Here is a 25745-nt window from a genome sequence, read left to right on the forward strand (position 1 = left end):
TTGCATTTGGTTTCCCCAGTGTAGCTCCTGCCATATCCTCAATGGCCCTACCTGCAGTCTTCTTCTGTGCCTCCTCTAGTCTTGGCAGCTTGCAGTTACTTCTTTCCACACACTGCCTGACCTTCTAGAGATTTTGCTGTCCAGTGGTTTTACCACGCTTCTGCAAGGCCAAAGAGTATCCTTAACTCTGTCAATGAAAGGGGTTGCAGCTAGGGGCTAAAAGGATGCTGTAAAGAACCTTAGTAATGTGTACAGTGCATAAAATACTGATGGTACTACAGTACCCCCTTACATTGGTTATTTACAGGCCTGAAAATAAAATTAAGGCCTGTAAGATGCAAACTAGTTTGCTCACAAATTGCTCTGTCCTGGGTTCCAGTATATGAATAGTTTCCAGCACATGAAATATGGCCTTATGTTATTTTGCATGCAGAGATAAATATGCATTGTATGTTGCCAGTTACTAATCTTGATTGAAATCCTATGGTGTCATTTTGAGCTTGACTGTACAGTTTATTCTGTAGAAAAGCTATTGGTATTTGTTTTCCAAGTACTACGCTGCTTCCTCTATTAAAGCCCTTGAGCTCATTACATTCTACTTTTCCAGTTAAGGTGCAGTTTAACTTGGGATATTAATAATAGTTTCTTCAGTGGTAGCAGTCAGTGCATTTTGCCATCAGTGCATTTTGCCATCCCGGTGACTACTCCAAGACTTAAACTATTGCTGCAACTAGAGCTGCACTTCAAACCATCAAGCTAGGTTTTCAAGTTTTTCTTTATAATATAAATTTCTGAGGTAAAATAAAATGCAGTTTCTTTTGGTGCATTTTTTCATGAGTGATTTGCTTGCAAGGTAGCAAATGGTTTTCTTTAGAACAAATTTCTTCCCATCTGCAATTCTATAAGCTATTATATATTATCTGTAATGCTGGAATATGTATTTATTGGAAGATTTTCCTTTCCTTATCTACATAATTTTTGCATCATTGTTGTTACAAAGTATTTTAACCAGACAATTCAATTACTATTTTAAGGCTGTCACAATTTTTCATTTTAAATGCGGTGTGAAAATTGTGTTGAGCAAGTTTGAAATTGGATAGCATTAAGGGAACCAGCAAAAGGCATGAAGCAGTGCAACTGGAAGTAATAGGAAAGAATCTTGTAACACTGCCCACTGCAGGCAGTAACCTCCTGTGGCAAAATGTTTAGTTTAGAACACTCAACAGATATCACTGGGTGCTTTACAGTCGTTTTAATCTCGGATACTTTACTTTCTATCTGTAAATATTCATCCATTATCTTGGTCTCTTGCCACCTAATTGTCTAATTTCCTTATCTCCAACTACTTGTTCCCTCTAGGTATAGCACCACCAAGATGTGGCAAAGGGCTCTATAAAATAACTTGGAATGCATTCCCAAATGAGTCAACCTCATTTTCCCTTGATTTTCACCTTCCATTTATAAACCTGTGCATTTGTGTCTCCATTCATTATCTTCACATAATTTTTGCATGGCTGTTCAACTTACATGACATGTTGATAAAATCAGTTGGCCTCCACTGTAGGTTTCCTTCTAGTCTTAAGATATGTTAATAACAAACAAAATGAAAGAAACAAATTTATTCAAAAGTTGCGAAGAAATTTTTCATTACTAATTTACTATAGCAAAAAATCTTCAATTTTCTCCCTCATACGCTTGAGTCGCTCCTGCTCAGCAACAGAACCACGGATTTTAACAGGTAGGAGATTGACTTCTTCCTTTAAATAAATAAAAGAAAAGTATTAAACCTAATAATAGCTCCAACTGTGTTGGGTACATTTGGTTATCCATTTTTTTTATTAATACGTAGATATAACTAATAAAGCATATGTACTCAATCATAGGTTGTAAAATACAGGAAAAGATATTCAAACACTACTTACCAATTCCCTTACTATGATTCTGCACCCATAGCATAGATAGCTATCAAGAATATTCTTATGAACTGAATTACTGGCATTTAACTGTTGCTTGTCTTTATTGGTGCTACAACATCTTGTTTGCTGAGAACAATCACAGGATGTTCCTACACTACTGGATAAATCTGAAGAACAGTTAATGGACTTTACATGATGTTCATGAGAGGTTTGCAGATGTGTTGGGCTGCTAGTTGATGATGACTGTTCAGATAAACCATTTGTTGCATCAGTTAATCTTTCTCCTAGGTTTACTGAAGGTGCAACAGTGCAAGATAATCTCTGTGATACCAATGTTGCATGAACAGCTGATGATTCACTCTGCATTGTGTCAAGTATCAGTCCACACATTGCACAGATAGAGGAAAAATTTGTTTCATTATAGCCATTTAATTCTGGTGTAGAACATTTGCTGATTTCAGATGATGTAGATACTAATTTATCTCCAGTTCGGAAAATCGTTGGAATTGTGGCAGGGAACTCTTTTTGGAGACCCATTACAAACTGTTCTGTGCATGTTATGATGCTTGAACCCTGTAAAGAAAAAGATTTACAGTTCAGCTAACACTACTAATTTTACAGGTCTAAATCTCTTAATATCAAAACCTGCAACTTAATTCCTTTTTATAAACATGTGATTGTTATTACAAAACCACCAATAAATAGCCTTCAACAGTCAAGAATTCATATTAATTTTTCTGTGCACTTTGGTTTATGTAAGATGTGCTACCATACCCTACAGAATTTTTTGTTTCAAACATGTTAAGTGATGTGCCATTGACAAGGTATCACTTTTAGCACAATTTCCATTTCATTCTCATCTTGTGTTTCATATAATTTTGTGAACTTTTTAAGTAAGTTGTCTTGTTGCTGTAAGTAGCCTATGGCTCTTATTTTGATTTGTCCATATACGAAACAAACCTTCGGTCTTAACATTAGGATAAATACTTAGCGCCAGCTGGAAACCAGTAAAGTTTAAAATAATTGTTTACGCAAGGGCTGCCTTTAAGAGAGGACGTGCTTTGCTTCTGTCCTTTTAAAGCCGGTTTAGTTTGCCCCCTGTTGTTTTGAATCTATTATTTGGAATTCCCGGGCATGCGAACATGAAGCCTTCTCATGCTTCGAGACATCCTGGATATCACAAGAAGCAGATAAACGTCCGGATATTTTCTTCAACGCTTTTGACGCTGGGGTACTCATCGTGTAGTAAGTCGTAGGTGCAGAAACTCTTCAGGTACAGTTAATTTGTTGCCTGTGCTTTGGATTTTCACATATTCATATGGCTTGCCTGTAAATCCAAAGCTTGGATGTATCAGGATGTGCTTTGGGAAGTAATTATGAACAATTGTGCTCCTTTTCCTGTGGAGAGAGGTGTGCATCGCCATCATGTTTGCGTTCCAGATACGTGGGCAGAGATGATTGAGGTGTGCAATCGGCGTTAGGCCTATCAGGAGTACCAACCCAAGAAGGACAGTTGGTTTGCTATATGACGTCGCGCTGCCATCCAGGGTCCCACGCGATGGATGTCCCTTCTATTCTAATAATGCACTAAATGGCGGTCAAATGCGTCAACATCTGTAGAGAAGCAGATAGTGCAACATGGCAGCCTTTTGAGTCAGGTTGCTATGCCTACAAGAATAACAACAGCAGCCTTGCACTTCTTGTCAAGTGCTGGCTTTGCATTCAAGATGCTCAGTGATGTCATAAACATGGCGCCCGCCATAACGTCCCTTCACAACTGCGGCCTACTCTGAGACATGCTTCCATTTTCGCTTCTTCGAGGTACAAGAGTACTTTACAACTACACTTTCGGATTTGGCAATTTTTAAACGCACATTGTTTTTGAGAGAAATTACAAGTGTTAGGAGATATAACAGTCACATAGTAGAAAAGATGCAAGTCTTTCCTCTGTATCCTTCCGCTAGGCGTCAACAAGCTTAGGTGACTGACTTGGAAGCCAGTGCGTTCTCCTGCCAATACGGAAGAATAGGGACTTCGTAGCTAATCCTCGAGCAAAGAGGAGAAGTTTCTTCTCCATCTTCGAGCCAGGACTGTTACATCCCTATTATAAGAAAGCACAAGAATAGTTGTAATTGCCAAACAAGTGACTGATGGAAGCTTAGTCTAGTGTGGCTGTGAAGAGTTGGAGAATGCTAGAATGAGGGACTTCGTGACTGATCCTCGTGCCAAGAGGAGAAGAATTATTTCTTCTCCATCTTCGAGCCAGGACTGTCACATCCTTGTAAAAAGTAGAAATGCCACAGCAGGTTGGGTCTCTTGATCTTGGCTGCAAGAGTACCATCAACAGCCTCACACTTCCATCAAACTTGATGACGTCATAGCCAAAACCGCTATCAAAATGGAGGTAGTCATGACGTCACAACCTACTGCTGCCAACCTCTCATCTTCGGTGACATCATTATATTACGCTTTCATTTCGAAAGCACAAACTTATGGAGAAATATGAATTTTCTTGTACAATAATCAGCAATGCCGTTGTGTGCTCCGGTTAAATTTTGAATAAGGAAGCTTACGCAGTTGTTTAGCTTAGTCAAATTTACGCAGTTGTTTAGCTCAGTCAAATTTAGACGGTTGTCGTTTAGGTTGTCAACAGTCCAGTGATAGCCTAGGTTGTGATAACCATGTTGGCCGTAGAGCTATAAATGGCGTAGATCCATGATGCCCATGAGAGCTATGAAGGGCTTTGGAAGCATGACGACCATCAGAGCTATAATAGTCATGAGTAATAAGAAGCCCATGAGGAAATGACGGTCATAAGAATATGACGATTGTAAATAATATGATGGTCGTAAGGAATACGACAGCCAGAAGGATCAGGACAGTTGTAGAAGGCAACTGTGTAAACAGTGACGTGCGTACGAATCATTCGTAAGAGCGCAGTGTTGCCAATTTAGATGGTCGTAGGACGCAACTGTGTAAACAGTGACAGGTGTAGGAATCGTTCGTAAGAGCGCAGTGTTGCCAGTTTAGACGAACTTGATATATACGCCAATGCCTTTACAAACAATTTCCATGAATTCTAGATGTCATAGTAATGCAATAATGATAAAATATTCCCATATTTGTATATAGGATTGCAAATAGATACGCTAAATTAATTTATTTCCATGGTTTTGTGTAAGTTTTATCCTAAGTTTGGAAGGTAAACACAAACCAGTTGGCAACTGCTGGTTTAATCATGAGAATATGAACAGCGGAGTTTTACAATGCACGTAATGCTGGACGGCCGTAAGGTCCACGAAGTAGTTATTGAGATTTGTCACCCTCTCATTTACGTGCTAAGAGAAGTGAAGATGCATCAGCCACATTCACCTGCTGTCTACCAACGGCACCCATCACAACAAGTTTACTGATTCCTCTTAGTAATCTAATACACTGTGCATGGTGGGAATTAACAGACTCTGGGTTGACCCCAGAAAACTTCAAACCTTTACAGGTAAGAATTCCCTTGTTTTATGTACTTGTTGGTATAATCTGGTTTGTTCCTATAAGAATATTGACCAAACGCTTCGACTCATACACAAGTAGTTAAAGTTAATCAAAAGCTTGGTTCCTTTGCAGTAAAGTACTGTAGAACCATTCTTCTTAATGAAACTGCATGAAAACTTAAGTCAAAAGGAGGTGGAGGAATTTCTTTCTTTCACCACTTAAGGTAGACAAGCCTAAGTAGTGCACTTGTAACCTAAGATGCTATAGCCAAGCTAATTGAGTCATACTTTTTAGCCTAACAAGTGGTTAAATTCGTAGCCTATCCCAGCCAGTCCAAATCTACCACTACTATCTTAGTTAATTTGAGTAGTAGTTCTTAGCTTAGACTGTCTGAACTAACTGGTTTGGGCATACATGTGCCAGCTTAGCCTAGCTAATGGTTGCGGTTTTGGCTTTCGAACCTGCATTTACTATCTTAGATTAGTCTGAGTGGTACAGTTCTTCGTTAGCTTAGCCTAACTCATGGGTTAGATGGTTCCGACATACATGTCAACTTAGCCTAACAGTGGGTTGATGACTTAGCATGGCCTGGCTACTTGAACATGCCTTTACTATCTTAGCTTGGTCAAAGTAGTAAGCTTCTAAGCATAGCCGAGCATAGACTAGTGCCTAGGCTACCCATTTGGAACACTTATACCACCTCAGCCTAGCAGGTTGTGATTGTAGCCTAGCATGTATAGTTCGAACTTTCTTGGACGACTTTACCCTAACCTAAGTCATTAAGATTCTAGATTAAGCTAGTCTATACTAGCCTAGACTAGTTAGAGTACAAGTACGTACTCTGATGGCCTTAGCCTAGCCTAAGTGGTGGAGGAGTTAGCCTAGCCTGATTGGTGGAAGAGTTAACCTAGCCTAACCTAACCAAGCCAGTGTGAACCTGGTCTTGCCAACTTAAAATAAGTTAATCACTTAATTGACTATACCTACTTCGCCTAGTCCAAGTGGTCGTTGGCTAGATTTACCTAGCATCTGCAAAAGGGTCTCTTCCATCAACCTCATCATATCTGGAAAGGGAAGGTGGAGAATTTCCCATTCTTCAAGAGTGAGGTGGGGTGAAGTGACGTTGGGTACAATTCTGGGCTAGGTTGCTCGAGAATAGCACCATGGTGGTTTCTGGCAATATAGCCTTTCTCTTTGGAAGGTAACACATTGAACATATGTCCGTATATTGTAACAGATCACCGCATAGGGTGTTTCGTGGTTGGAAAGTAACAGTACTTGTGAAGAATGAGCCATGTCCTGTTAACAGGTTAATTCCTTGGACAGGAGGATAATTAGGATGTGTCTGAATAGAATATATTATCATAGGACATTCCCTTGGGTTTTCCTATGATATCGTCTGTATAATTGAAAAAGTTAAGTCTATCTTAGTTTTTACAAGAACACAGCTGATTAACAGCTCTCCTAGGGCTGGCCTGGATTAGATATTTTTTTTTACGTGGCTAGAACCAATTGGTCACCTACCTAGCAACGGGACCTACAGCTTATTGTTGGATCCGAACCGTACTATATCGAGAAATTAATTTCTATCACCAGAAATAAATTCCTCTGATTCCAAGTTGGCCGAGCCGGGAATCGGACCTCCGACCACCAGATTGGCAGATGAATGCAAAAACCACTCGTCCAGAGAGGAACTCGTATAATTGAAGAACCACGTAAGAGCTGTCTCAGGGGTCTAAGGCTCAACTTACGAAAAACTCGAGATACGAAAGCTAATAGGAAAAATTTTATGGCTCTACATACGAAAATTTTTCAAGATATGAAAGGTTGTTGCTGTAAAGTCCGAGATTCGCCTGGACCACCGATAATTTTGAAACTCGCGCACCGCCAACTGAGTAGACTCGCCACCATCCTCCAGCTCTCCCATTGGTTCCTGATGCTAGTCACTGCCATGAGATCCTTCTCTCCTATTGGTCAGCATCCTTCCCATCATGCATCTACTACGTAGCAGCGTGCCTCGGCCACTCGTCCCAGCATCGTTATCGTACGCACGCAGTATTCGTTCGTTCTAACGATTTCGTTTATTATCGTAAATTCATTAGTGATTTCATTGCAGTATACCTACTTTATCGTGTTGTGTGAGAACTTTACTCTTCTTATACGTAAATTACGTACAGTATATAGTAGTCATGGGTTCCAAGAAAGTTGAAATTCATGGAAAGAAGAGGATGCTCTCTTTGGAGACAAAGATGGAGATTATCAAGAAGTATGAAGCTGGTATGCGATTGAGTATGATCGCCAAGGAATACGGCCGAAATCCGTCGACAATAGGCACCATCCTTAAGCAGAAGGATGTCATCAAAGTAGCTACACCTTCCAAGGGCGTCACTATTTTGTCCAGCAAGAGGACCCATGTGCACGACGAGATGGAAAGGCTTTTTTTTGTCTGGATAAAAGACAAAGAAATCGCTGGCGATACGATAATGGAGACAGCAATCTCCCACAAGGCCAGGGCTATTTTCGGCAATTTGATTGCCCAGGCCGAAGACGACGGAGGAGAAGGGACATCAGCGCCAACCCCAGAGTTCAAGGCTTCGCATGGGTGGTTCGAGAAATTCTGTAAACAGACTGGCATCCATTTGGTGGTGCGGCATGGGGAGGCTGCCAGCTCGGACACGAAAGCGGCCAAAGCCTTTAAAAAGACGTTCGAAGAGATGATGACCAAGGAAGGCTACAGTTCTCAGCAAGTCTTCAACTGTGATGAGACTGGCCTTTTTTGGAAAAAAATGCCTCGTCGGACGTACATCACGGAGGAAGAGAAGAAGCTATCCGGGCATAAGCCTATGAAAGACAGGCTTACGCTCCCACTTTGTTCAAACGCCAGTGGGGATTGCAAGGTGAAGCCCCTACTGGTCTATCATTCCGAGACTCCTCGAGCCTTCATGGCCCACAAAGTGCTTAAGGAGAAGCTTCCAGTGATGTGGAGGGCTAATGCGAGGGCTAAATGCAAAGCCTGGGTAACGAGGCTTTTGTTCATGGAGTGGGTAAATCTGTGTTTCAGCCCGACAGTGAAGAAATTCTTGGAAGAGAAGCGCCTCCCTCTGAAATTTCTGCTGGTGTTGGACAATACCCCTCCCTACCCTCCTGGCCTCGAGGAAGATATCCTAGCGGAGTATTCCTTCATCAAGGTTCTTTATCTTCCACCTAACACCACCCTCTCCTCCAGCCCATGGACCAGCAAGTGATATCGAACTTTAAGAAGCTGTATACGAAACATCTTTTTTAGAGATGTTTCAACATCACCGATACCACAAACCTCACCTTGCGTGAATTTTGGAAGGAGCATTTCGATGTTGTGATATGCATCCGACTCATTGACCAAGCTTGGCAGGAGGTTTCGAGGCGAACCTTGAATTCCTCGTGGAGGAAACTGGCCTGATGCTGTATCCGCTCGAGACTTCGAGGGATTCGACGTGGGCGGACCTGGTGCTGCAGATTCAGAAACAGTTAACGATCCTGAAACTGTTTTGCAACCAGATCTTGACGAGATCGTTGCACTCGGCAAGTCGATGGGGCTGGTCGTCGACGAGGACGACATCAACGACCTTCTCGAGGAGCACCAAGAGGAGCTTACGACGGATGACTTGAAGGAGTTGGAGGCCATGCAACATAACGTCGTTCAAGAGGAGTTCTCTAGCAGCGGTGAGGAGGAGGAGGACGACCCTATGACAACGGCAGAAATTAAGGATGTTCTAGCTGCTTTTCATAAAGTGCAATAGTTTGTTGAAAAAAAGACACCCCGAAAAGGCTTACACAAGGAGGCTTGCCCGAGTCGTTTCAGGAACATTGTGAAAAGTAGGCAGAAGCAATCTTCCTTGGATAGTTATTTTTTAAAGAGGCCTTTAGTATTAGCAGGAGTAAGCAAAAAGGAAGAACCAAGTGATACTAAAAAACAGAAAGTTGAAAGTGGTGATGAAGCTGAAATTTAAAAAAAAAATAAATAATAAAAATAAATAAATAAGTATAAAAAGTAATAAAAAAAAATAAAAAATTTTTATTTTAATTTTAGTTTTTTGTAAAGTCAAGTGTTACACTTTTGTTTATGTGTTTCATAAATTTTAGTTCATGTATGTTTTCCTTACATTTTTTTAGGTGTTTCGTAAGGTTAAGTGTACGTACGTATCTGCCATTTGTCCTCCTCTGTCCCCACTTTCGGAGATAGCCTCACTCGAAAGGTAAGCTTCCACATTTTACTACATACATACCAGGTAATTAGCAGTGCGTTATTAAGTTAGGTATTGAATGGTCCAAATTGTTGTAGTATTTCATTGTTTATAGGTCAATTTAGCTTTATTATGAAATTTACTGGGGTGTTTTTGGAGGGTTTGGAACGGATTAGCCATTTTACACGTAAAATGCGGTCCAAGATACGAAAAACTCATGATACGAAGGGCGCCTCAGAACGGATTAATTTCGTATCTCGAAGTACCACTGTACTTACCTCCCACCAAAAGTCTATCCTAATGTTGACCGAAAGTTTGCTTCGTATATGAACAAATGACAAATTTTTGGCCCACCTCTAACCACCCCTCTATCAACTAACCTGAGTTGGAAGAATATCTAACGGGGTCACGAGTTAGAGGGGTATGTGGGTGGCTCAATTATTTTAAACTTTACCGGTTTCCAGCTGGTGCTAAGTATTTATCGTAATGTTAAGACCTCAGGTTTGTAAGTTATGAAAAATACAAACTGGTTAAAAATTTGTCACTTTTGCAATTTTCCTCGCTTTACTTCAGTCATTATAGTTGCCAAAGATTAATGTTACTTTTATCTATATAATTTCTAGTTTGGAGTTTTTAATAACTGTGTAAGGCCCAGTTGGGCCCTCCAAGCATCTGCCATTCAAAACAACAAACTTTACCTGCCACAGAATATTGCATTTCCCCATAAACACAAATCAAAGATGGACAACTAAAGCAGTGATTTTCAAGTATTTGCAGGAACTACAATATATCTACGTATATCTATCTCAATTGTAAAACCCAAAACATCTATAAATGTAAAACACTTCAAGCTTTTGAACCATATGTAATGAAGAACTTTCCTTACTTTGTACGAAGAATTGTTAACTGTTTTCCAGGCATAGGAAAACACACCTCACTGTAAAATTATGCATGTCTTGCTCTGATGTTAGGTGCTACCTCTTACTCACCTGGTCTCCAAACTAGTGACCACAGAGATGACCGCCACTCCCAGCCCAAACAGCGACAACACTGCAGCCGCATTTGTCCACCTGTCCCTATTCATGACGCACAACCCAGAGGACTGGTTCTTCAGAATGAAAGCCATCTTCAGATCCAAGATCACAACGTCGTCATACAAAGCCAATGCCATCCTCAAGTTCCTATCGAACAATGTCTTCGAACAAATCTTATGTCTAATGTCTACAAACAACTATGGTGGCTAATAATGATTCCCGCCACAGATGGTTGACCAAAAATGTCTAGTACTAGACCTCGTGATATAGGTCGTCCTGATGAAGTTGCCAAGCAAAACAGTCACCACGATACCCAGTGCATCCACCATGCCCCTCGACAAATTCCTGAGAATGGTAGACATGGTTCATTCGCTCCAGACATTGTCAAAACCCACTCAACCACAGCATCAAAGCAACACAGAAGCAGACAGCAAGCCAGAGGGCCCTGCCACTCCCAAAGCTACAGGAAGGAGAACAAACATGAATATAGGACCAAAAAAAGAAGAACGTACAGGTCCTATGTTTCTTCCACTGGAGTTTCGGTAGAGAGGTCTGAAAATGTGAGAACGGCTGCCTGCTATTTAAAAAAAAAAAAAAAAAAAATGCAAAAGAGCCGCATAAGTGGCCGAAGCATCTAACCATCAGCGATGGACTAGCTAGTTACCTTGTAAAGGGGAACAAGTCTACCTTTCTTCCCGGTACAAGCAAAAACACTCCACGTGTTTTCATGTCACAGACATGTCCAAAACAGTACCTCGTCAACACAGGTGCATGCAAGTCGTTAATTCCAGCCAATCCACACGAATGCCTCAACCCCACCCCCAGCACTCTCCAGGTGTCTACTGCCAGTGCTGCCACACTTAAAATATATGGAAAAAGAACTATGAAATTATCATTCAATGGCAAACCATACAGTTGGACATTCATCACATCAAAATATTCATCAATGCAAACATCACAGTTGAACTACTAGAAGCAGATTTCCTGAAAGCCCACAACATACTAGTAGACATAGCAAAATAGCAGCTGATTCAGAGAGATGGCCCTATAGCACTCATTACTCCAAGAACAACGGCAAACCCCACAATGGAACCAGAGATTCGTTGCCTCCACAAATTTCATAAAGTGTTCAAAGGCATCCTCCAGCATGACTTAACGAGCCCCGCAAATCACCACATCAAGCACCAAATCCTAACTGAGGGCCCCCTCAGTCTACGCACGCTTCAGATGTTTGGCCCTGGACAAATTAGCCTATGCCAAACAAGTATTCTATGACATGGAACAGGCAGGAATCTAGTACCAGACAGCTTCCAGCCCATGGGCATCTCCACTCCACATGATATCTAAAGCAGATGGTACATGGTGGCCTTGCAGCGACTACTGATGACTTGATGTCAAAACAATACCAGACAGATACCCACTGCCTGACATCACCAACATAACACACCAGTTAGAAGGCACCAAAGTACTCACAAAAATTTACCTACTGAAGGGGTACTACTGCCAAGTCCCACTAGCAAAGAAAGATACGTATAGGAAAAACAGCTACCATAACCCCCTTCAAGACATACACCTTCAACTACAGCCGTTTCGGCCTTCAAAATACAGGTGGGACCTTCCAACGCCTCATGGATGAGATACTAGACCCCCTTGCTCCTACTTACCATTGGCCTTAAGGAGGAAGACTTTCAGTTTTGCAGTCTGGCCGTTCCATTGCCCATATCCTGTCAGAACCATACGCCTGGGGCCCATGAAGTCGGGCATCAAGAAATGGGGTCGGGAATGTCTCCCCTGCCAAACATCCAAGGTCATAAGGTGTACAATCAGGGATAGGACAATTCAGTACAATGGAACAATGCCTTTCCCAAATTTACATCAACATTGTGGGACCCGTACCACTTCTGAGGGGTTCAGATACCTCTTCACAATCATTGATCAGAATACCAGATGCCCTGACACTTCACATCTCCCTTATGGAATTCCCTCCCTACCAGCCTTGGGACAAAAAAATAAAACACATGGCAACAGCAGTTCCACCACTCCCTGAAGGCAGTGCTAACTGCCAAATGTTAAAACAGGGGATGGAGAAGAGTTGCCATGGCAGCATACAACCCAGAAGCAAATGTCATGATAAGCGGTTCCACTGCTCCTGGAGAAAAGAGTTGCTGTGGATTTTATTAAGACTGAGAATGGCCAGACAGTCACTAGCAATACCAACGAACATTTTCAAAAACCCAACCGAGCCAACCAACCCCCTCCAATGTCCGTAGAGCATTAAAACAAATCATGGCAGAAAAAAGAACTTTTGACGTAGCCCCAAAGAACTGGGCCAAACAAAATATTTATCAGAACTGACGCAGACTGGCCCCTCCCTCTCCCCCATCTACTCTGGACCTCCCTGAATCCTGCAGCATAGAGACAAGAGCTACCAGATTTCAGTGGACATGAGAAATACCTGAGTCTTGATAGACATGTGGCAAACAGCATAGTACATCCCCTGTAATGTCCTTAACTATGATGGCCAGTCTTAGCAGGTATTAATTGATCACCTCACTGTTCTGTAAAAGTTGGCGACACCGCTTTTGTATTCACTCCCTACAGCTTCAACTGACTTCTTGTTAAAGGTGCTCTTGTTCATATCTCCTCAAGTTTTTAAATGCCTCAACCTTGGATTGGGGAGCACACATGTAGGAGTATTATATCCAAAGGGACTGAATCAGAGAAGGAAGTCACATTGCACATCAGCTTCCTTGAACTTTATGCACCTTGTGCCAGTCTTGCTGGACTGCTGCACGAGGGTCATGGCAAATAACACCACCGCCATTGATTACTTGTAGAATCGAGGAGAAACTAGTTCTGAGTTGCTCTGCCTACTGGCTGTTGAGATTTTCACCTGGGCAGAAAGCCATACCACCATCATTGCGCCTCAGCTTGTTCTGGGAATCCACAACTTGGTGGCAGATGCTCTCAGAAGGGCACATCAAGTTTTCCTAATTGAACTGTCCAATAACTCATTTTTGCATGGCCTCGTGTAGATGTGGGAGCTCTCAACATTTGCCACATCATAACAGCCTTATACATTATTTTATTCTCATGAAAGATTGATTGTTATTGTCATTATTACCATGATTGATTTAAACAAATTCTTTTTCTCTGTCATTTACATATATTATGTATGACACATGCAAATTCTCTCCATCTCTTTCTTTGATGTCTGTCTAATTAATCTTATCTGTCTTTTCAGCAGATGTTTCAAAGACTCAGCATGGCAAGTGGGAGAACAGTGTGTGGATCAAGATGAACACCACAACACTGTTGCTTAGGAAGCAGTCTCTCCTTCTAGTATCAAGGAATGAGCCAAGGTGGCACGGTTCCATTGACTCCAAGAATTGTTTTATTCCATTAAACTGGTCATGTTTAACATGTAAATGCTACAATGTATATATTTTTCAGTATTATCTTCAAGAATTTTTAAAATTTAATTTTTATATACAGGCAGCCCCCGGGTTACAATGGGGGTTCAGCTCTTGAAACGAGTTGTAAGCTGTAACATTGTCAAAAATCATAAGAAAACCTTACTTTTAATGCTGTGGGTGTTCAAAACTATGTAAACTGCATTCTTATTGCATTTTTCATAAAAAAAAAACCTTCAAATATTGATTATTTTGCATGTTTGGTGTCCTATTTCTTTTGCCAGATCAGCATTGTAAGCGCCGTACCCCTGGAAATAATTTCTGGAGAATATAATTGAAAAGTGCCTCAACCTCGGAACATCATAAGCCGAACCCGTCGTAACCCGGGGACTGCCTGTATACAGAACTGGGGAAAAATTTTCATAAAGTTTTAAACACTTTTATAAGTGGATCTGATATATGGTAGGTACAAATAGGTGAATATAAAAGTCTGCTTTTGCCAGAGATTTATCTCTCTTCAGATTGAGTGATTTGTGGTGGTAGGTTCATGTTTCCTAACATCAACAGTTATGACTTGGACCATCAACAGATGGTCTTTTTTTTGTAAATTTTTTAAAAGCTGTATTTTAACAGAGGTCCTCCACATTCACAATTGATCACTGATCTCATTTCCCTGCAAAGAGTAACCTGATTTACAACCAGCAGCACCTATATGGAGCAACTTTGCTTTACTTTCAAACTTTTCAGTTCCAGATGTCCTTGATTCCTGACACTGCTGGACTGTGGAACAGTTCCTGAGGATGTTCTAAAAATGTATTTTGTTATAATACAATTAAGTTTGTTCATACTTACCTGGCAGATATATATATAGCTGTATTCTCTGAAGTCCGACAGAATTTCAAAATTCGCGGCACACGCAGTGGGCGGCCAGGTGGTAGTACCCATTCCCGCCGTGGGAGGCGGATATCAGGAACTATTCCCATTTTCTATTCATATTTTATCAGTGCACTGTCTCCTGAGGGGAGGTGGATGGGCACTTTAATTATTATTATCTGCCAGGTAAGTATGAACAAACTTAATTGTATTATAACAATAACATTTTGTTCATGAAACTTACCTGACAGATATATATATAGCTGAATCCCACCTTCGGATGGTGGGAAGAGACAGAATAGGATTTTTTGGGAAACTAAATTAAGTAGATGATATACATCTTGGTTCCATCACCTGTTAGCATAGGCGACTTCGTGATTACTGTCACTAAGTCTGCTTCTGCGTTACTAGAGTTTGCCAGCGAGGTAGAGACCTGTAATGCTGGTGCGCTCTAGATGATCTGTCAACGGGGCGTGACCACAAATGTGACTAGACCATATGACCATACTTCTGAGGGCACCGAAGCTAAAACCACCACCTGACCTAACCTATCAAAGTTAGTTCCATAACTTCTAGGCTAAAGAAAAGGAACGCGCCTCAAGCGACCAACCCTTCAAAGTTAAAAGCACACCTATCCCTTTTCTATAGGATAGGATTCGTGTTGCTTCCTGCCCCCAATAATATATCTACGGATATGTATGGTCCTAGCGACTTACGGATCTGAAATGTCGTCTTCACATCCCGTCGGGAGTGTGAAGCGAACACAGAGTTGCTTCGCTAAAGCGTGGCACTCAGGATGTTACTGAGTGTCATGATTTCTTTGAATTGAAATGCTTCCGAGGCCGCGCCCTCACCTCTTGAGCATTCCATATTAAGAAAATATCTCAAATCTTTATGCAAACATAATGAATGAGACCTCTTAAAAGAACTCCTTGGCTAAAATGCCAGGGTGTTCTTGGACATGAACCAGTCTGGTCTTTTTACGGAACACCGCAGATTGTCGGGAGTGTGAAGCGAACACAGAGTTGCTTCGCTAAAGCGTGGCACTCAGGAACATCCTGAGTGTCATGCTCTGTTGAAATGCTTCCGAGGCCGCGCCCTCACCTCTTGAGCATTCATATTAGAAAAAATCTCAAATCTTTATGCAACTAATGAATGAGACCTCTTAAAAGAACTCCTTGGCTATAATGCCAGGGTGTTCTTGGACATGAACCAGTCTGGTCTTTTTACGGAACACTGCAGATTGTCCGTTGACCTTGACTTTCTATAGTTTTATCAAGATAAAACTTGAGAGACCCTACAGGGCACAGGACTCTCTAATGCCCTTGCCCAATAATTTGTGCCATACCCTTGGTCTCCAAGCCTTCGGGTCAAGGGTTAGACAGGTTTTTCGTTCTTATCAAGAACGGAAGGCTTAGAGGACAGACCGCATTATGTCCTTTAAAGCCAAAACCTCTGATGATGGCTAAAACCTCACTAACCCTCTTTCGCCGTGGCTAGAGCGGTTAGAATATTAGCCTTTCTGGTCACCGTGTATTAAGTTCGCAGAAAGGATAGGTTCGATATGCTTTTGGCATCAGAAACTCAGACTACGTCTAAGTTCATGCCGGAACCTTTGATCCAGAGAATTTCAAGATCTCCACAGACCTCAAAGATCGTGAAGCTTTGTTGTTTGACAGAACCGAATCTCTGAGCCCTAGAGGCCGTCAACAACATATTTGCATATTCTACAATAGTTAGGACTTCTAGCTTATATCATACTTCAGACGGAAAGATAGAACCCAATAAGGAAATTCACAGAGGTCGAGGTGGAGGAACAGTCATTTCCCTTCACTATCTCCAGAAACGGCCTCCTCCGATTGAACACTGAAAATAGGCAGCACTGCTTTGCCTTGGCCAAGAGACTGCCATTACTCTTGAAGATCTTATCGCTATGTACCGTTGAAGACGAAGGTAGATATTGAATGCAACCTACGTCTTCACAGACGAATCGAGGAGAAGGATTCTCAAGATTCTGAACCTGTGCTTACAAATGACTGAAAACGCTAACCGCTTTTCATTGCTGTCCGGTGAAAAGTCGTAGTTGCAATGAAAGCGGGGCGTTCTTCAGTAATGAAAAACACAGGGGAAAGCCGCCTGAAGAACTGCTTCTCATGGGCTGAACATTTGGAAGTAGAGCTGTCAGGTCGGAGAGTAGGTGATGCCTTTTGACATATCTGTTAATTCGGGTTGAACAATGAACAATTGTACACCTACGAATATGAGATATTTTAAAGACAAACTCAGATGTCTGCAAAATCATTCGCATTATCGCAGTGCGATGCAGCGGGAGACTTGTACAGACTTCTGTTACCGTGCGGTAAACAGTAAAATGAAAGAGTCTAAGAGATATCTCTGTTGAAAATTCTCGCAATATCGAAGGCGATGGAATCTATCGTCACAGCAGTAGATGGTCCTTCATAATTGCGAGAATCCCCGTTAATCAGAGACCTAAGTCCATGATTGTTGGGCAGAGATACGGTTCGGTAGTCAATCAAAGCAGGGGAGAGAGAGAGACATAAACAACCGTGCATCTCGGAGGCCCAGCTGATACTGAGCTGCTATCAGGCAGTTCAATACGCAGTAGCTGAGCTGAGCTCCCGCTGACTCGTCATCCTGAGTTGCCAGTAATCCATATTCCACAAAGGAATGCGTTCGGCTAGAACCACTGAGCATAAAAGATATGCTCGAGCAATTATATTTAGGCGAAACGAATTTCGGTAAATATAAAAGTTGAAATGGTGTTGTCGTGACAAAACCATAAGTATATAAAATTGAAAACAAACTCCTGGGAGGTTGCAGGCACCCCGAGTTGCAGTTCAATTAGAATACTTCTCGTCTAAGTTGCAATCCGTAGAATAACTAGGATATGCGCCTACCCCTCGGACAATTCAACTGCTTAGTAGAATCATGTCGCGAGGTTAATATAACGTATTTGTATATTTATAGGATTCTGAACAACGATCTCCATCCTAAATTCTTTCCTTCAAGAAAACAAAATAAGGATTGGAGATCGACCACCTTCGATCTCTATCAAAGAGAGTGAAGGAGAAGTCTTCCTCGAAGGAAAGCTTCAATGGTGAACAGAATACTATCTGCCTGAGTGCCAGCTAACTCCCTTTACGAAGGAATAGGTATGATATTATTGAGCAAAAGGAAACTCTCAAGCAGGCCTATTTAAACGAAACAGAATTCGCTAAATACAGAAGCTGAGTTGGTGTTGTCGTAACAATACCTGAAGAGTTGTTCTTACTCCAAAAACTCTTGGAAGGTTGAAGGGAGTGTCAAATAAATACATTAGAACAACAGTTCTTTTCGGCTTCTATCCGCAGAGGTAAATACGATATGCATATATTGACTTGACCCATGCGTTAGCAAAATGACGCAAAGATAAACTACGTAAGTATTGTAGTAATTTGAACACCAAATTCTCTACTACATCTTTCCTCGACGAGGAAGAGAGAAAGAAAGGAAAACGACTGTCCACGTTCTAATGAATGAGACTTTTTAAAGAACTCCTTGACTCTTTGCCAAGAAGAGTAATATTCGAATAGAGATCATCAAGAGAGAACCGAGGATCGAAAGGACCGTTCAATGTTCTTATGATATTGGACATAAGACTTCCTGGATCTAGTCTACAAGTCTTTTTCTTTACTCCCGGATGAGCCTCTGAAAATGAATGAGAGCTCTTCCGAAATTTGTTAATGAGTTTATCCGCTTCAAACGATAAAAACGTTAAAATCTATATCAATGAGAACTACCCCATTTATGAGGGGTTCCCCCACTTAAATGACAAAACATTTAGTATCTTGACAATGGGGAAAACGTCCTGACTTGACAAAACTATTAGCACTTTGCTAATAGGGGAAAACCCTTTAACATGACCGAAAGTCACCCAGGAATCCGAGTATATAATCTTCCCGATTCTCAGAGAAATCGATGAAGAGGAAAGAGGGATCGAAGAAAAAATTCGGGTATGTCTCTCCGCTAACTCCGAATCCTTTTAAAAATTTCTGTAAAGAAATGTCCTGTGGAGAGTCCTGAAAAAACCTCCTCTTGACGAGCATTTAGAAAGCGTCAAGCGTCCTAAGAAACGTCCTGAACAGCAAATAAGACGCCTTCAACAAGTCTTTTCTCTCGCAAAGCGTCCTGCCGAGCTTCCACCGAAGCGTCCTGGCGAATGTCCACAAAAGCGTCCTCATAAGCGTCCTGCCGAGCGTCCTCAAAAGAGTCCATGTCTTAGCGTTCCGGAAAGCAGTCCTGCTGAGCGTCCTCAAAAAACGTCCTGCTTAGCTGCGAGCGTGTCTGAGCAGAGAACACCAAGTCTTCTGAACGACGTTTCAGAGAGGATCTCGTTGAGCGCCCTGATGCATGCAAAGCCCGCCAAGAGGCGTCCTGGCGAGCGACCTTGCCAACATCTCAATGTTATGACGAACCGCGTTTTGCGTATGACGTTGAATATTTTCAAGGGACGTCCTCATGCGAGTCTCCATGGAGAACCGCACGCTGCTCCTGAAGTGTGTGAACACTAAAGGAAGACGTATGGCTTTCGTCTTCAAGACGGGCCTTAAAGACCTTCATACCTTCTTACAAAGACAGTGGCCGCCTGTGCGACAACTTGCGTCTTAGTAATGGCCCCCCCCAAAAAAAAACAGACTCCAGAAACGCACTCAGCAAAGGAACGATGAGCGTCCGAAAGACACCCTCGCAAGGTGCTTGCCGAGCGTCCTGGAGAATGTCTCTACTTATAGGACGTCGAGACCTCCAAAAGCTTCCTCACGTCTAAATTGCCCTTCTTATGCCGAACCAGAGACATAAGTTGTTTGACTGTGCAAAGCAGCTTGCCGGCCGTCAAACTTATCAGCTTGCTTTTTCGAAGTAAAGCGAACGTTACATAACGTATACGGAGCGCCATGAGGAGAGGAGACGAATACCGAGTTGCTCCTCCAAAAGGTGGAATCAAGAATGTCCTTGATTCCAATTCTTTTGGAATCTAGCGAGGTTGAAACAGCTCTAACTTCATGAGTGTTCACTCGCAGGAGGCTCAAAATCACTCTTCTGGCAAGATGAATGAGCCTCCTTAATATGTCCCTTAGGAAAAGAGCCAGTGCATTCTTCAAAAAGGGTAAATGTGGTCTCTTCCTGAGCACCATAAATTACCCGAAGGAGCTCTCACTTCCTTCGTTTATGTAAATAAAATTCGAGAGCCCTGACAGGGCATAGGACTCTTTCATCCTCTCGTGACGAGAGAGAGGACGTGAAGCGTCCTCTTCTCTAAAGCTTCTTTAGGGGGCGCGAGTCCTTCCGAGAGCTCCAACCCCTATGTGGGGAGGACGCCTCGGAGACGAGAAGCAATCCTTCAAGATTCGTGCACGTGCACGATCTTTAGCAGCCTGGGAAGCGTCAACAGGGCCTGCGAAGGGACGCCAGATCGGTGGGAGCCCCGTCCAACCCCTCTTGCGGCTTTCGACATGCCCTCTCCCTGAGTCCTGGGAGTCCGACAGAGGTCCAGGCCTAGAGGCATTATGGGGCCGATCTGACGCCCCCTCCACAACACAAGGGGCACTACACTTCACAACACTGATTGGAGAGCGAGCACTTTAGTCTAAGATTACTTGATGTAATCCTCTAGCAGACACTTCTTCTAGGCCCGTAAGCCATACCACAGGGTTAGGCAAAATAAAATCTACAGGAGTTAGAAGGTTCATTATTTCTAACTTCTGTTTACTGTGGAGGAAAACTCCTGATTCTAACACGCTCTAAAATGCGTACATGAATCATCCTTCTTCCGTAATCAGTCACACATTACACTAATTACATTGAACTTATGCAAAGAAAACATGTAAACGTCATATATACTAAGCGAGTGTCTACCGAAAGTTCCGGTAGCCTCACCTTACCATGCAGACAACAAAGTCTGAAACTAGGCTAACTAGCTTCAGACATCAAATGCAATGAAAAAATTTACGATAGCGTATGCCTAGCCACAAATCCAAGTTAATAATCGAAAGAATAATTAGGATACTTAAGCGGCTAATGAAGTTTTCAAAATCCTAGGCGGAGGTCTGTAAACAGTTGTTTACCGACCGGCGACAGAAAAAATATGAATAGAAAATGGGAATAGTTCCTGATATCCGCCTCCCACGGCGGGAATGGGTACTACCACCTGGCCGCCCACTGCGTGTGCCGCGAATTTTGAAATTCTGTCGGACTTCAGAGAATACAGCTATATATATATCTGTCAGGTAAGTTTCATGAACAAATTGGAACTTCAAAAGTTCAAGCAAACATGCAATGCATCACTACCCTAATACATTTCTCTTTGCATTGTAATAATTTTATTACTTTCATTTATTTATTTATTAATTTAACTTAGGAAATTTCTTTCTTAATAAGTGATCTCTCTTCTTTCTGTATTTCCCTTTACCTCAAGTTACTTATTTCCAATGATCACCATATTCTTTGGAAATTTGTTCCATAAGAATAGGGTTCATCTGAATACTAATAATATTATTTCAAACACTTTAATGTGAATATCCATCACCAGTCAATAGTGGAATGATTAAAGTGGTGCTTTCTGCATGTATCTAAACTCTTTAGGAAAAAATATGATATTGTAATGATACAATTAAGTTTGTTCATACTTACCTGGCAGATATATATATAGCTGATAATTTCCGACACCGACAGAATTTAAAACTTACGACACCACGTAGTGGGAGTCAGGTGGTTAGTACCCATTCCGCTGGGAGGCGGTAATCAGGAATCATTCCCATTTCTATTCATAATTTTTATTTCCACTGTCTCCTGAGGGGAGGTGGGCGGGTACTTAATTATATATATCTGCCAGGTAAGTATGAACAAACTTAATTGTATCATTACAATATCATTTTGTTCATGCAACTTACCTGTCAGATATATATAGCTGAATCCCACCTTTGGTGGTGGGAGAGACAGATAGAGGATTTAGGAAACACATATGTGGCAGATAATTGATATCTTGATTCCTTACCTGTTAGCATAGCTGGCTTCGTGATTACTGCCACGTAAGTCTGCTTGTGCTACTAGAGTTGCCAGCAAGGTAGAGACCTATGAAGCTGGTGCACTCCAGAGATCTGTCAACTAGGGGCGAGACCACGACGTGACTAGAACCATGGACCATACTAATGAGGGCAACGAGACAAAAATACCACCACCTGGCTTAGTTTACCAAAGGTATCCCACTTAACTAAGCTAATGGAAGGGAGACCCGCCCCAGGCGGTCACCACAACCATAAACACAAATTAAAAACCCCCCTAATCCCTAAAGGATAGGATGAGTTGTTACCTCCTGCCCCCAAAAAACAGTGTCTGCAGCAATGTATGGTCCGAGGGAGAAGCAATTTTCGTATGTCACTTTCACCTCCCGCAGGTAGTGTGAGCGAAACACCGAATTGCTTCTCCAAAATGTGGCATTCAAAATATCTTTGAGAGCCATATTTTTTGTGAAAGGCTACCGAAGTAGCAATAGCTCTCACTTCGTGAGCTTTTACTTTCAGAAGCTTTAAATCACTGTCACTACACTTATTATGGCGCTTCTTGAATCGTATTCTGATGAAGAACGCCAGTGCGTTTTTCGACTAGGAAGATCAGGTTTCCTCACTGAACACCACAAATTGTCCGATGAACCTCTGCAAGCTTTAGTTCTTTGCAGATAGAACTTTAGAAGCCCTGACAGGACACAGGATCTCTCACGTTCGTTCCCAACTATATCTGCCAACCCTTTGATTTCAAAGGACCTCGGCCACGGTTGGAAGGATTCTCGTTCTTTGCTAAGACATGGGTACTTAAATAAACACACCGCACTACTTTCTGAAAAGCCGATCTGCTTGTCAATAATGGCCTGAATTTCGCTAACCCTCTTCGCCGTCGCCAGAGCGGTTAGGAAGATCGTTTTCTTCGTCAGATTCCTGAAAGATAACTGAATGAAGCGGTTCGAAGTTACTCGACATCAAATATTTGAGTACCACATCCAAGTTCCATGAGGGTACTTTAGGCTGGACTACCTTCCTAGTCTCGAATGATCTAATGAGATCATGAATGTCCCTATTATTAGACAAATCGAGTCCTCTGTGTCTAAAGACTACAGAAAGCACGCTCCTGTAGCCTTTAATAGTTGGAACAGCCAACTTCACTTCTTCTCTCAGATGAAGAAGGAAGTCAGCTATCTGGCTCACAGAGGTTGTGGTGGAGGAAATGCCCTTCTTTCCTGCACCAGGATCTGAAGACAGCCCACTTCGATTGGTACATAGCGATCGAGGAGGGCCTCCTTGCGGTGGCAATCGCCTTCGCCACAGGTCTTGAAAAACCCCTCGCTCTGGCCAACTTCTTGATAGTCTGAACGCAGTCAGACTCAGAGCGGGGAGGTTTTTTTGTGGTACCTCTCGAAGTGGGCTGTCTGAGTAGATCTTTCCTTAAGGGAAGAGTCCTCGGAAAGTCTACCAGGAAGGACATCACCTCTGTGAAACCAGTCGGCTGCCGGCCAGAAGGGGCGATGAGTGTCATCCTCGGGCTCCTTCCGATGCCCGCAAACTTCCCTCATCACTTTCCCCGAGATCTTGAGCGGGGGAAAAGCGTATGTGTCTAGGCCCGACCAACTCCAAAGTAGGGCGTCTACTGCGACTGCTCCCGGGTCCAGAAACTGGGGAGCAATAGAGTTGAAGTCTTCTCGTCCTGGACGTTGCGAAGACATCCACCTGTGGACAGCCCACAGGTTCCACAGCGACTGGCAAACCTCTTGGTGAAGGGTCCACTCTGTCGGCAACAGCTGTCCTCGCCGACTGAGAAGGTCCGCCCGAACATTCTGTACTCCTGACACGAACCTTGTCAGGATCGTGACTTCTTGCGCTTTTTGCCCACAACAGGAGTTTCCTTTGCGATGGCAAACAGAGAAGCGAGTGAGTTCCCCTTGATTTCTTAGTATGCCAGCGCGTGGTGTTGTCCGAATTGATCTGAACGACTTTGCCGGATACTTCTTCCTGGAAAAACCTGAGAGCCAGATAAATGGCTGACAGCTCTTTCAGATTGATGTGCCAGGACACCTGTTCCCCTCTCCAGGTGCCCGACACTTCTTTCCCTCTATGTGTGCTCCCCCAACCCGTGGACGACGCGTCGGAAAACAACACTAGGTCGGGGTTCCGAAGTTTGAGGGAGAGCCCTTCTGCGAGCTTCCGAGGATCTGACCACCAACTTAGGTGATCCTTCACCTCTCTCGTTAAGCACAAGATCGCCTCCAGATCTTGCTTGTTCTTCCAACTGTTGGCTAGGAAGAATTGAAGAGGTCTGAGGTGGAGCCTTCCAGAGAAACAAACTTCTCCAGTGAGGAAATGGTCCCCAGCAAACTCATCCATTCCCTCACCGAGCATGTTTCCTTCCCCAGAAAGGTCGCCACTTTCTCCAAGCATTGAAGTTGTCGCCCCCCCTGGGACGGAAAAGCCCGAAAAGCCACTGAGTCCATCTGAATACCAGATAGGACTAAAGATTGAGACGGAGTCAAATGCGACTTTTCGAGGTTTACAGAAGCCCCAGGGACTTTGCTAACGTCATGGTCGTGTGCAGGTCCTCCAGACCACCAGTTCCCGCGATGAAGCTCGAATAAGCAGTCGTCTAGGTAGAGAGAGATCCGTATATTCTCCAAATGAAGCAGCCTTGCCACGTTCTTCATTAGAATGGTGAAAACCATCGGCGCTGTGGTCAGACCGAGAGCAAAAAGTGCCCTGAATTGGAATACCTTCCCTTCAGGACAAATCGCAGTATTTTCCTTGATTGGGAATGGATGGGGACGTGAAAATACGCGTCTTGGAGGTCCAGTGAGACCATCCAATCCCCCGGTCTCAAAGCTGACAGCACCGATTGAGTCGTCTCCATCTTGAATTTCTTCTTATCACAAAGAGAATTTAGACTGCTGACATCGAGGACGGGTCGCCACCCCCCGAATGTTTCGGCACCAGGAACAGGCGGTTGTAAAACCCTGGTGATTCAGGTCGAAGACCTGTTCCACCGCTTGCTTCTCGATCATTTGTTCCAGCAGATCGAAAAGCACTTTCTGCTTCTCTCCTCGATAAGAGGGAGACAAATCCTTTGGTGTTGAGGATAGCGGGGGGCCGACTTCAAGAACGGGATCCTGTACCCTTTCCTCACGACATCCAGCGACCAAGGGTCGGCATCTCTCTCTTCCCAGGCTCTCGCGAATCGAGAAGCCTGGCTCCTACCGGCGTCTGAAGGACTTCCGAATCACTTCCTACTCTTTGACGGAGCAGGGGTTTTTCCTCTGGAAGAGCCTCTTCCTCGGGAGGCTGCTTTCGAGGAAGGTCCAGCACGAAAGGGCTTCGATTTCTTGGCAAACGAAGCTCCAGAAGATGAAGCAGCTGCTGGCCTTCTAGAAGACTGAGCCAGAAGATCTTGCGTTGCCTTTTCCTGAAGGCTTGAAGCTATGTCCTTAACCATAGCCTGGGGGAAGAGATGGTCTGAGAAAGGAGCGAAGAGCAAGTCCGCCTTTTTGCGTTGGAGAGACGGATTTGGCCGTGAAGTTACAAAAGAGCGCTCTCTTCTTGAGAATCCCCGAGCTAAAGTGCGTAGCCAACTCCTCAGAACCATCCCTGACGGCCTTGTCCATACAAGAAAGTACGCTGGACAGCTCCCCCAGAACTAATAGTATCAGAACTCCTTGACCTGGCATCTAAAACTCCAAGACACCAGTCAAGAAAGTTGAAGACCTTC

At 43.0% G+C, this 25745-nt stretch overlaps 1 protein-coding gene across 2 annotated transcripts in view; it reads right to left on the reverse strand.

Moving 5' to 3' along the window:
• Positions 1-1604: 1604 nt before the first annotated feature.
• LOC135222702 (cytoplasmic tRNA 2-thiolation protein 2-like) overlaps positions 1605-25745 on the reverse strand; it is a 56568-nt gene continuing 32427 nt past the window's right edge. For both annotated transcript variants that reach the window (XM_064260889.1, XM_064260888.1), the window contains 2 exons: positions 1923-2489; positions 1605-1757 (listed from right to left, as the gene is read on the reverse strand). In XM_064260889.1, coding sequence (XP_064116959.1) covers positions 1659-1757; positions 1923-2489 — 666 coding nt within the window. In that variant the 3' untranslated portion in view covers positions 1605-1658. The remainder of the gene's footprint in view (positions 1758-1922; positions 2490-25745) is intronic.

The sequence above is a fragment of the Macrobrachium nipponense genome, chromosome 8 (genome assembly GCF_015104395.2).
Source record: "Macrobrachium nipponense isolate FS-2020 chromosome 8, ASM1510439v2, whole genome shotgun sequence".
In the NCBI taxonomy this organism is placed as follows: Eukaryota; Metazoa; Arthropoda; class Malacostraca; order Decapoda; family Palaemonidae; genus Macrobrachium; species Macrobrachium nipponense.